This window comes from Dreissena polymorpha, chromosome 12 (assembly GCF_020536995.1).
Source record: "Dreissena polymorpha isolate Duluth1 chromosome 12, UMN_Dpol_1.0, whole genome shotgun sequence".
NCBI classification, from domain to species: domain Eukaryota; kingdom Metazoa; phylum Mollusca; class Bivalvia; order Myida; family Dreissenidae; genus Dreissena; species Dreissena polymorpha.
The window spans coordinates 7,940,498-7,954,232 of record NC_068366.1 but is presented as its reverse complement, the minus strand read 5'-3'; the positions used below and the strand labels follow the sequence as shown (position 1 = coordinate 7,954,232).

At 33.5% G+C, this 13,735-nt stretch overlaps 1 protein-coding gene across 1 annotated transcript in view; it reads right to left on the bottom strand.

Annotated features, from left to right (window-relative positions):
* Positions 1-590: 590 nt before the first annotated feature.
* Positions 591-13,735, bottom strand: part of LOC127854111 (uncharacterized) — a 30,673-nt gene continuing 17,528 nt past the window's right edge. Inside the window, exons 11-19 of the mRNA XM_052389111.1 lie at positions 13,693-13,725; positions 11,737-11,766; positions 9,321-9,359; positions 6,744-6,776; positions 4,927-4,959; positions 4,393-4,431; positions 4,210-4,242; positions 2,538-2,582; positions 591-1,163 (exon numbers count right to left, since the gene is read on the bottom strand). Coding sequence (XP_052245071.1) covers positions 982-1,163; positions 2,538-2,582; positions 4,210-4,242; positions 4,393-4,431; positions 4,927-4,959; positions 6,744-6,776; positions 9,321-9,359; positions 11,737-11,766; positions 13,693-13,725 — 467 coding nt within the window. The 3' untranslated portion in view covers positions 591-981. The remainder of the gene's footprint in view (positions 1,164-2,537; positions 2,583-4,209; positions 4,243-4,392; positions 4,432-4,926; positions 4,960-6,743; positions 6,777-9,320; positions 9,360-11,736; positions 11,767-13,692; positions 13,726-13,735) is intronic.

The following is a 13,735-nucleotide window of genomic DNA, read 5'->3' as shown; positions in this document are numbered from 1 at the left end:
TTTGTTCGAGCATTTCCTTGCAATCCGAACAAGTATGTTACTCGAAATGCTGTCATAATACAAGTTTCGCTCAAAGCAATGCAAAATCAATCTGGTCCATTTATGAGATATGCCATGTTTCATTTCAGGTCTCTCTTCCTATCAATAGACGTCCTATTGATGAACACGTATTTAGTTTCCTTTTTACTGACCGTCGTCAAGGTAAGGACACGGTACTGACAATTGACAAACGGTTTCAGTTACAATTGATCAAGTTGTTCGTTGTAGAGTGTCATTGATTATTAGTGTGCGCATACCTATTTGTGCACAAACGGACGACACAGCACATTCACCGTAACTTACCAAGACGCGAGACTATATATCGAAGAAATATCGCGGAATTGTCATTATTGTATGTTAATGCTCAAAGCAGATTTTGTCAATAAAAGCAACGCATATTATTGAAAGCAACTTACTGCAATCTGCAGTGACACACAATATGTGCTCGATACACTTTTTTGCGTCGTCTGTCTATACCATGTGTCGCGGTGAGTGGTATTGCATGGTAGTGTATGTTCTGATCGAAGAGTTAAGCACACATTAACACACTATCGGGCAAAAAGTATAATGTACTTCCAACAATACTTCTGTTTCAATGATAAACATAATCAAAATGAAAGATATTATACAATATTACGTAGGGTTTAAGTTTCGTGTTTTTTAACAATTAGGTCTATACTGTACTAGATACAACACTTAGTATGAATACCAGCTTCTAAAATCACAATGCAGCAAAAAGATTGTTGTGCATATTTCACATTCACATACACATATACAAACTCAATCGCTCATGTAAAAACTATGACGTTAATACCGGGACGTTAATATCAATGTTCCATAACGCTGTAAATTGTCTAAATATAGCTGGCCTAATTGCACTGCTTACAATTTATATTCACACGTCTTTACAACAATTTGTTTCTTTTACTGGTGCTTTTGTTCTTAAGAGTCATTATCCTCCATCGTTGGAAAGTGTAGGAACATTCGTATTACTTCAGGGAAAATATTTCTGTCCAAAATCAACTGTGAACTCACAATTTCTAATGCAATATTGAGCATTTCGAGCGTGATTTTTACGTAAGCGTTCAATTGTGTTCTACATTCCTTATCGTTCGATGTTGTTTCTGAAAGTATACAAATACAGTTTATAATAGTGTATACATATAAAGTTGTTTATTCTAGGCATCATCAATCATCGATTATAAAATTCTTAAGCTGTAAGGAACACATGAAAATTGAGAAATAGAAAGCTATGCCTTGTGCAATGTGATCAATGAGCATGTAATTGTAATAATGTAATAATGGTTATGTGTGCATGATATATATAGTTACCGTTCATAGCTATATATATACATAATATTCATGATTCGACACGTTAATTCAAACCTAAACAAATCAAAGTACTGACAGTACTGGTGTGACAATTGCTTTTGATGAGGATGAATATAAAAGCATCAATTGAAGTTTATCTATATCAGCACAATTGTGTATGTCGGTACGAAAATGTTGGGTACGAAACAAATTTGGGCACAAACAAATTATGCCCCAAAAAATTTGGGTACGTAAAAAAGTTTGGGTAAGAAAATAAATTGGGTATGAAACAAAATTTGGGTACGGAAAAAAATTGGTAAGAAAAATTTTGGGTACGAAAAAAACTTGGGAGTACGGGGAAGTAGTACCCGTTGGGAACTTGACCCATTCAGTGAAACTGGGAGGCGGGTTACATTCACGATCAAAACTAAAAAAAAACTACATTTGGGGTTTTCCCAGCGTAACCGCGTTTGAAGTGCCACCTGGCAGGGTCGTATCTGGTTCCTGTCCCAAACCTCTCGATAAATTTGAAAGAGGACGGAAACCAAGCTGCCTTCACTTTTATCAATGATAATCAGCGAGATATGCCGATTGAGAAAATTCAGCTTACTCAATCGGACTGGATCGGTCTTTTACATAGGTCGCCATTGTCAAGAATTTGTTCATGGATTGATAACTTAGACGAGCTGCTTCACTGAAGCAGCATCGTCAACAAAATTGCGGATACGGGCGAATTTAGCGGAGAGAAGGTAAGAACAAATGCAACGCTACGTATTTGCTAAATCTATGTTTTTATCTTCCATATGCTTAAAATGTTTAGCGAATGCTAAATATAGATATAATTTGCATAACTCTCGACGCTGCAATTATTTTCGCCTATTGCAAGTATTTATGATCATTTATATATTATTGTATCGATTCAAAACCGATTTTGACCAGGTTTTTTATGTCAAACTGGATACGAAATATATTTCAATTAATTTATGTAAAATTGATTTCCCGCTATAGGATTTATATGCAAAAAAAGATGGCCTGTGACCTTAACACCGAGTTTAAAAAAAATTTGAACCTCAACGGCCGACCACTAGAAGATTCACCGCTATATATATTTATAAAAAGTTAAGTTTTTATGGATTGTTTGGTTTTATTACCATGTTTTATCCAAAGTAGCACTGCCTTCTACTTACCAGTGTATGCACAAGATTCTATGCGATGATAATATTGCATCGTCCCTGAAAAAGCGTATTGTTTACAGTCAATTCACATTGAAACAGCTACTTGCACTTTCGTTCTATAAACAATATGTTAAAGATCATATGCATCGAATTAAAATATTTTAGGCGTGCTGAAGAAAATAAATAACCTATTTGTATTCAATTCAAAGGAATGTACAATAATAACTCATGAATTGTGTCATATATATTTATGTATTTATTTATTTATATACTGATTTGTTGAATGCTCCTTAAAAATATAGTATAATAATAACCTTTCCTTGAGTATAACGTGTATAACAGCCTTAAGTGTGCATGTTCTCTTTGCTCTTCACGAGTTATACGATCATACAATTACGCCGCAGAGTAATACAAACGAAATGAAACTACCATTACTTACCAAAGTAAATTAAGCAATATATTCCAACATTATTTGCGCGTGTTTTATTTTTAATACTTCTCTACCTAGACTCTTATTTACTTAACTAAAATACATGAGCGAAGCACGGTTTTTGCATTTTCAAATAACGCTGCATTTTGTATTACATAATACTAAACCGATTAGCGATATGATTTTCATTCCGCAATCAATGCATTGTGCATGCTAATTATCTCGTAAATATCAATAATATCAATAATCTCATTCAGGGGGCGGACCAATGACGAACTATATAATGTGATGACAGATACAAATTGTTTGACATGTTAAATAACAATAACATGTATGCAAATAAAATTTTATATCTTATATTAAAATTTGTGTTTTGCCTGAAAAAGTATGTTACAAAAAATGACGATGTCAGGCAGCAAGGTTTTCAACGTTGAAGATTGTATTAATATTATAAGTCTCAGTAATTCTGCTCAAAATAGTTCTGCACGAGCTACCTAAGCTACACACGAACTTTAAGAGAAATACACACGTACGTATTTGAGCTGTTAATAGTTTTTTTTTTAATTTTAGTTACAGTGGCCTTAACCGCATTGGCAAAAAACATAACATCAAGCTAGGTCTGCATGTAAGCTAACAACATAATGCTTCATATTACATCAGTTTCATCAATTGAAAGCAAAGGCAAGTTAATATGGCACACATCTATTCACTTTTTTATTTGTAGCAACAGGGACCTTGCATTTTATCCGACGGCCCAAAATGCAATAAATAGCTTAGTTTTTAAGAAAAATATCAACTCACATAATTTAAATTCAATATCTCCATGCAAACTAAAGTTTTTAGCGGAAAATGCGTTTTATTTTAGTTAACGTAACATGGACATTGAACGGATACTCAAAATACACTATAAAATAGGACTCCAAGCACGATCGCCACATTAAAAGTTTCATTTAAATCCGAAAATGCAAACAGTTATTGATAGAACAAAGTTATTGACAGGAAACGAAATGGTGAACTGGGTTTGATAAGGACGCGCAATTAGGTCATATTTGATTTATGAAAGATTCCGCGAATTCGAACATTTTCTTTACGTCATCTCACTGTCTTTTATATTCGTTTAAACAACACCGTTTCGTTTTTGATTGATAAATATTACTTTCAAAAAATTGATGTTTGTGTTATCCCATTATGACTTGCAGTGCATTGTTTCCGAAAGAATATTAAAATAAATAAGTAAATTCAAAAGTCACTTACTCCTGATGACATGTTCACTCCGGTTGCGCGAATCTGAAAAATTTATATAACCTTTATACAATCGATTTCATTTCAGTTGAAATAATACAAATTTAGAAGGCTTTCGAAGTTTTGTCAAATCTATGCGATTTGTTAGGAGACTACTTAGCTATAAGTTTATATATTCTGATTGTAATGGCATACCTTCGTTCGCAAAATCGCCCCCGGTGTCCGTTAATAACTCTAAAACACAATATACACACTGTTATAAACAATATTTATCGCTAGAAATACTTAAAATAAACACAACAAAAGAACCATAATTTCTATGACAATACATGTATATTGAAATAGCAAATTAGATTATCATGATACGTTACATTCATAGAATTAAGAAATGAAAATAAAGGGCCTATTTAATCGCAAATTTAAAGAAACAGTTACTAACAGTTTTGTAATGCTCAGTTTGTTATGGTCGCATTTTTCCACTACAAATATTTTGACGGCATTACTGTTTTCACGTTTAGGAGAGACACTTATGTTAACGTACTGGTCTTGAAGCGAAATGGCGCCTGTACATCGCCAAAACTTGTGGTAATGTATATTAAAAGTTCGTGGTGTAACATTCCGGACAGGCACGGGTACACGGACGCACACAAACATGTAAATGCACTAAAATTGTTATTTATACATAGTTTACTATCAGAGACTTCGATTAAAACAAATAATTTACTGTACCTGTCAATTCAATGCAGGCTTTCTTGTGAACCTCTGAAATACATAACACAACAAAATCATAAAAAATCATAAAACCGTAATGTAAAACATTAGTATAATTCGTGTAGTTAAGTTTTATATGTAAAGTATATGTTTATAAGTTATTGCATCGACCAATTGTCCAAACAATACAATTCCTTTTTGAAACGAATATTGATATGTGTTGGATGAATAAGTTCACGCTTGACAAGAAACCGTATTTATACATACATAATTGTTGATTCGTTATAATTTATCGTTAAATCGCACTTTTTCGTTTGTATGTCGCTTATGTTGTTCATGGTAAAAGTTAACTTATTTAATTGTGATACGCTCGGGAATAATACATATAGCATTGTGTAAAATTGTGTTGTTGTTTTACATGCAAATACTCCTTACTGTTTTTATGTAATGCTTAAAGAACATTTTATGATCTTAACTTATTACACCGAGATTAGCTCAAACATCACAAGTCTGTGAACGATAACGGTGTTAAGACTGTGTTAAGACGGCGTCATAAACGGTTCCGTTAATTTCCACTCCATCGTATTGTGTGTGTGCGTGCGTGCATTCGCTTGAGTGTTCGTGTATGCTCGTGTTCTTGTATGAGTGTGCGTGCGTTAATGTGTTGACTGTGTCAACGTTGTTTAAATACATGCCTGTCAATAATAGTTATGCATCTAAAATTGTCCAATAAAATGCACGACACATTTTGATCGATGCTTTTGATTCATGTATTGAATAGTGAATGACAAACTATGCGATGTTCATTTGTGAGAATTGCCATTTAAGTGTAAGTTTGGCCAATGGCATACACCATTTGAAAAAATAAGGCATGCATTGTTAACCTTATAACACAAAAATCAGTTGTAAATCATAAGTTTTATAAGTAAGTATAAATTAATGCTATAGCCATTGCATACACTAAACTTATAAGAACACGCTGTACAAAACAAAGCATGCCAATATTGCATTAACGTTTAAATAAAATGTTGACCATTGAGCCGGGGACACATATCTTGCAAGCAACACCTCATTACAAAATGTGAAACATATGGGGATATTTATTCATTAACTGAATGGTGAATGATATATAAATACTCTCCAATATTGTCTATGGTCATGTGTGAACAATGTCATTTAAGTGTGACCTAAGCCTAATGCATTTTACATTTTTCGAAAATGCGGTGTTATCCTGAAAAGAACAATAAAGTGTATATTTTAAATGTTATAAGTTATTTATCACATGCTATACCCTGTTTCACATGTAATACAATCATAACATATTTTTATTACACATGTGTAATTCAACATTTTAAAGCATTTTCATTGGCTTAGTTTTATGTACCAAACGCATTATGTTATTTTGCTGAAATGACGTTGCAACGTCAAATGACGTCACTAAATGTAAACAACATTCGGGATTTATCATTATGTTTGCGTGAATATTTATTTAATTTGCTCATTTAAAAGCATGTGATAAAAAAGATCTTACACTCGTTGTCATATCATACCATATTTTATTAAACTCGTCCAAGAAATTCGTGAGTAAGCTCGCCAAAGGCTCGCTTGCTAACAAAATTCCTGAACTCGTTTAATAACATATGGTATGATATGACAACTCGTGCCAGATCCTTTATGTATTTAACATTGATATTTGTGATAGGGATAAAGGTGTTACACGCGATAATCTGTCACTTCATGGATAACCTTTGTCGTAACCTATTTGAAAATTGTGATTATTTAAAGAAAACTAAACCGAACTTGCACGCGGTTTTGAGGAACATAAGTTAATGTACCTTTTATTTCCGGAACAGTTCTCTTGTCAGCCCCTGCAAATACAGAAACATTAGACGATACCATATTGAAACATTTGACGATATCAATAAGTAATCACAATATATGATATAGTACTAGATCTTATAGATTTATTCAATTTATAAAAAGTTTATTATAAAACAAATTCACTATTGTTTGTTTATGTAATTATTGCTATCCTTTTTTACTTTTTAGGAAACACATGGTCGTCACCGCGTTTGTATGACTAGACCGGGATCTTGCGTTCAAATATTGTTTACTCATTTACCCTTTTCTCGTTCCAATGACACGCGCTTTTGAACATTTTAAATACATACACAATAAAACTTACATGAAATTGATCATATTCATAACGAATCAAGATTTAGTATGCGCCTATCATTTATTAAAGCTGTTAAGCATTGATTTAATCAAACTATATAGAAACAATACAAACTCATGCCTGTCTTTGTCAAACAAGTATATAGCAGAAACCTGTTTTATACATAAAATGCAAACAAAAATCGGACACATTACTTGATCTGAATCAATCTTATTGCCATTGTATAAAACTAGAGCTATGTCACAGACGTGACGTATACCTCTACGTGTCGCATTGACACAGACTATTTTGCATGCTGTCTTCACAAAACAAGAGAATCTAATTTATGGCGATTTTTAAGAATTATTATGCAATTATCATTTCGACCTTTGAACTCTTGAATTCTTTCGCATGACACGCCGTCCAATGACTGTGAACAAAATAAATGTACATAGTCATTTTAAAATCGCACAAAGAATGACATAGTTATGGCCCGGACAAGCTGATTTATGGCCATTTAATACTTTTGAACTCCAAGTGTGACATTGACCTTGGAGATATCGACGTAATTCTTTCGCGCGACACACCGTCAAATGATTGTAAACAAATATGCAAAATATTTTTTTTAATCTCACAATGAATGACATAATTATGGCCCGGACAAGCTCATGTATGGCCATTTTTGACCTTTGAACTTAAAGTGTGACCTTGACCTTGGAGATATCGACGGAATTCTTTCGCGCGACACACCGTCTGATAATGGTGAACAAATGTGCCAAATGATTTTAAAATCTCGCATTGAACGACATAGTTATGTCCCGGACAAGCGCATTTATGGCCATTTTTTACCTTTGAACTCAAAGTGTGACCTTGACCTAGGAGATATCGACGTAATTCTTTCACGCGACACACCGTCCAATGATGGTAAACAATTTGCCAAATGATTTTAAACTCTCACAATAAAGAATAAAGTTATCGCCCGGACAAGCATTTGACCTTTGAACTCAAAGTGTGACCATGACCTTGGAGATATCGACGTACTTTTTTCATACGACACACCATCTCATGATGGTGAACAAATGTGTCAAGTCATTTTTGCTCCGGACAAATTTTCAGTTTAAAACACACTAATTTACCTAGTTTTTAACCCGGCATGACCCATATTCAAACTTGACCTAGACATCATCTAGATACAACTTGTGACCAAGTTTAATGAAGATCAGAGGAAATTTCGGGACAGACCGACCGACAGACAGACCGACAAAGTGACTCCTATATAGCCCCCATTACCAATGGTAATGGGGGTATAATAAAGGGCCTAAAGAAAAAATAACATAACAATGCGCATAAAGTAAGCCTCCATGCAAGCTCGTCAAATTCAAAGTTTCATTCAAATCAGTACATGCAAACAGTTATTGACAGCCTAACGTTATTGACAGGAAACGAAATGGTGAAATGGGTTTGATGAGGACGAGAAATAAGGTCATTTTTGCAGTATTAAAGTTTCCGCGAAATCGAAAACAATGTGACGTTATTTTATTGTCCTTTACATTCATTTGAATAACCCCGAGTCATTTAAGATTGATAAATATTACTTTTTTATCCCATAATGACTAAAATATTTTGTGTAATCCCATAATGAATTGCAGTGCATGGTTGTCGAAGGGTTATTGAAAGAAATAAGTTAATTCAAAAGTCAGTTAATCCTGATGACATGTTCAACCCGGTTGCGCAAAGTTGGAAAATTTATATAACCTTTATAAATTCGATTTTATTTCAGTTTAAATAAAACACAAATGCACGTTTAGAAGGCTTTCAAATTTTTGTTAAATCTACGCGATTTTTCAAGAGACTAAAAAGCGATCAATTATATATTTTCTTTGTCAAGGCATGCCTTTCTTAGCAATATCGTCCTCGGCGTCTATTAATAACTCTACAATACAATATGCATACTGTTTGTAAGAATGTTATATCTAAGAAGTTCTTACACCAAACAACAAAACAGACATATTAAAATATTAAATTTTGTTAGCACTATATATTGTATTTAAATTCACAATAAAAAAATCATACACAAAGTTGCATTTAATAATTAACACAATGATTATGAAGGAACCATTTGAACGAGGTTTTTATAATATAGTGATTTACAAAATTTATGATAGACGGACAGACAGACTTACGGAAAAATATGACAAACGAAGGATATACCTATTCCTCTCTATAGTAGACTAATAAGCTAATTGTCAAGGCATACCTTCGTTCGCAAAATCGTCCCCGGCGTCCTTAAATAACTCTGAAATACAAGGTACACACTGTTTTAAACAAAAGTTATCTCTAGAATTACTTGAAACATGGGCTGTTTGTAAAACACGCATGCCCCCCAATTGGCTGTCAGATGTAGTGGCAGTCCCATTTTATTGTTTCAAGTCACTGTGACCTTGACCTTTGGCCTAGAGTACTGAAAATCAATAGGGGTCATTTGTCAGTCATGATCAATGTCCTTATGAACTTTCCTGATCCCAGGCTCAAGTGTTCTTGAGTTATCATTCGGAAACGATTTTTACTGCTTCGAGTCACTGTGACCTTGACCTTTGACTTAGTGACCTGAAAATCAATAGAGGTCATCTTCCAGTTATGATCAATGTACCTATGAAGTTTCATGATCCTAGACCAAAGCGTACTTGCGTTATCATCTGGAAACCATTTTACTGTTTCGAGTCACTGTGACCTTGACCTTTGACCTGGTGACCTGAAAATTAATAGGGGTCATCTGTCAGTCATGATAAATGTACCTATGCAGTTTCATGATCCTAGGCCTAAGCATACTTGAGCTATCATCCGGTAACGATTTTACTGTTTCGAGTCACCGTGACCTTGACCGTTGGCCTCGTCACCTGAAAATCAATAGGGGTCATCTGCCAATCATGATCAATGTACCAACGAAGTTTCATATCCTAGGCCTAAGCGTTTTTGAGTTAACATCCGGAAAACATTTTACTGTTTCGAATCACTGTGACCTAAGCTTTGACCTAGTGACGTGAAAATCAATAGGGGGCATCTGCCAGTCATGATCAATGTACCTATGAAGTTTCATGATTCTAGGCCCAAGCATTATTTAGTTATCATCCGGAAACCATTTTACTGTTTCGAGTCACTATGACCTTGACCTTTGACCTAGTGACCTGACAATAAACAGGGGTCATCTGCCAGTCATGATCAATGTACCTATGAAGTTTCATGATTCTAGGCCTAAGCTATTTTGAGTTATCATCCGGAAACCATTTGGTGGACGGACCGACAGACTGACGGACATACGGACGGACCGACCGACATGTGAAAAACAATATACCCCCTCTTCTTCGAAGGGGCCATAATAAACACAACAAAAGAACCATAATTACTATAACAATATTTTGTACTAGCTAATGAGTTTCTCACGATAAGCTAAATTCATAGAATTAGCAAATGATAGTGAAGGGAATATTGCCTACACATACAGGAAAATTAAGGATATCAATAAGTTATGACAATGTCTTTTTAAATATTAGATCTTATTGATATATTCAATATATAAAACGTGTACTATGAAAATGTTTATCATATTTTGTAATTTTATTATCGCTGTTCGATTTCCAGATCTTGACATTGTTTGACTGACACACAAACGGATCGTGCGTTCAAATAATGTTTACAAATGCATTTTTGTATAACATTTAAAACATGGCAAAGATGCTTGGTAGATGTGAATATGTTAGCGTTAACATAAGAAATTTAATAAAGGTAACAGATTGACAAGTAAAAACTAAGCATGTGCACGCAACTGTATTTATGCGCGGGATGAGCAGTTCATATACGTTGACAATTATTACGGTACATGAACACAGCAAATTGCTTTAAATAACAAAACGTTAAAAACAAATAGCAAATATACAAAGTATAAGTAGTAAAACTCCTATGTCTTTAAGTAAAACTTCTATTTGACCTGCAAAAGCATGTGCTTATATGAATTTCGGCTTCATTATAAACAAAACTTGTGCTATAGAAAGAATTATAATGCGTTGCAACAATGCATGTTGTTTATAATAGTCAGGTGGTCGAAGTAAAATCAATTTTAATATGACTGACGAAATTTTATTAAACATATTACTATACTTATTTTATCTCATGTTGAAAAGATCTATAATAAGTCGAGTATAGTTAAAAAACGCCATATTTTTAGGACATGACATTAACTTTATTTATGTTATGTTCCGAGTGACGTATTTGTTTTATGTCAAAACAAAAAGAGATTCGGATAACGTTTATATAAGTATATATTTGAGTCAATAATACTGCCATTGCATAAAACGAACTCATTATAACATAATTATTTTACATGATTTAATACCGTGTATCATTAATAAACTGAAAGCATGACTTCAAAGTTAGCCTAAAAACGATCACCATACATTCTGTCCTATTAACAATGACTATAATACAACACCTAAAAAAGCTTGTATGATATTTCACTTAGGTCGCTGATCTCGGAAAACATTAAATGTGACTGTTTAAATTGAAATATATGTTAAACGTTTTTAAAGGATTGAACTAGGTTTTAAGCTGACTGCAATGAACACCTACGCACGGTCTTAAATACATACGTGTATAACCGATGCTAAGCATAAACCAACCTTTTAGTAGTTTAAACCTTCGTTTACATTCTGAAAATAAGAGATCAAACGTGTGCCAATAAATAATCAACGCATACAACCAATGCACTATTAAACAGTAAAGATATTAAGTATGCAACTGATAAAAGCCGTATTTCAATATTAAGTACGCAAATGATAAAAGCCGTACTTCATATACTCAATTAAAATGAATTAAAAAATAGCATAGCTATATAATACTGTTCTTAATATATACTGACGATAGGTGTGATAATATATATATATATATATATATATATATATATATATATATATATATATATATATATATATATATATATATATATATATTTGTTATGGCAATATGTTTCGCTGTTAACTCACTAATTTATTTTAGAAAGCAAATTTTCCATCATAATTATACACATACATGTTAAATAAGTTATTTGTAGCAAAACATTCGGCTTATGTTTCTATTAACATTCATGTCAATTAATGCTATAGCCATTGCATACACATAACAGATAAGAAGACGCTCTGGAAAACAATATATCATTTATGAACTGAAACCACATCAATATTAAACTATACTAAAGTTTATCCTTTGAATGTTGTGGACGAAACATTGTAATTTCTTGATATTCTCACAACAGCGTTCTTAAAAAAGAGGTAGCATGCCTATATTGCATTAACGTTTAAATACAATGTTAACCATTGAGCCGGGAACAGAGATCTTGCAAGCAACACGTCATCACAAAATGTGGGGATATTTATTCATTAACTGAATGGTGAATGATATATAAATACTCTCAACGATTTTCTATGGTCATGTGTGAACATTGTCATTTCAGTGTGACCTTAGCCTAATGCATTTGCCATTTGTCGAAAATGCGTTGTTATCCTGTAAAAAACAATAAAGTGTAACTTTTAAGTAGTATAAGTTATGTATTTAACATTGATATTTATGATAGGGATAAAGGTGTTACACGCGACCAGAGCTCTAGATAAGGATTTGTGAAATAAGTAACGGTACTGCCACTGACAGAAAGAAAAGGAGTAACGCTGAAAATCAATTAGTACCTTTACTACCATATCCAAAAATACAGGTAGTACTGTACTACCCGTGTTCTTGGATATTGATGGGTGTATACCTTACTTTACAGAAACATTTGCATTAATTATAATAAATATATTTTGCTTCTTAAACAGTTACTTTATTAGGTTTTCCATTCTGAATTTTGATGCAAATACAACTACACATTAAAAATCATGACTAAATACTATAACTTTATTTTTCTTGACAAGAAAACACAAGCCAACCTGTAAGCTAAGTAAATGAACACCAATGTCACGTTCTCATCTCAAAAGAATCATTGCTTTAGCAGTCAACTGTCAAAGTTAGCACATACTATGCCAACTATGACAGTTAACCGCTCAAGCAAACACTTCAACTGGGCTTACAGATTGAATGTCAGAATGGTTAGACGACCGTATGTAGCCATTTTATGACAACAAAGTGTTTATTTGAACCGCTTTCGGTTTAGCCGGCCTTCCATGCGCGCAGACATATTGTTTTTGACGGGCTTACGAGTTACCGGAAATCACGCCACAGAATAGATAATAATACTGGAACCCACTCTACAACTTTTCGGTAATTTAAATTAATGAAAAGCGCCGTTAGGTTAGAGACCAACAAATATGCCGCGCTGACACCGACGTATCAGTACGGCCAGATTTTTTTCGTAAATGCGTAAAAGGGATATTAAAGTCGTAATTGTACGTCCAGTTTATAAAATTAAATGCGTAAACCTTCATGAATAAGCCGTATTTACGTCTGTACGGCCCTTATCTGGAGCTCTGCGCGACAATCTGTCACTTCATGGATAACCTTTGTGGTAACCTATTTGAACATTGTGATTAATGAATGATTACTAAACCGGACTTGCACGCGGTTTTCAGGAAAATAAGTTAATGTACCTTTTATTGCCAGAACAGTGTTCTTGTCAGCCCCTGCAAATAA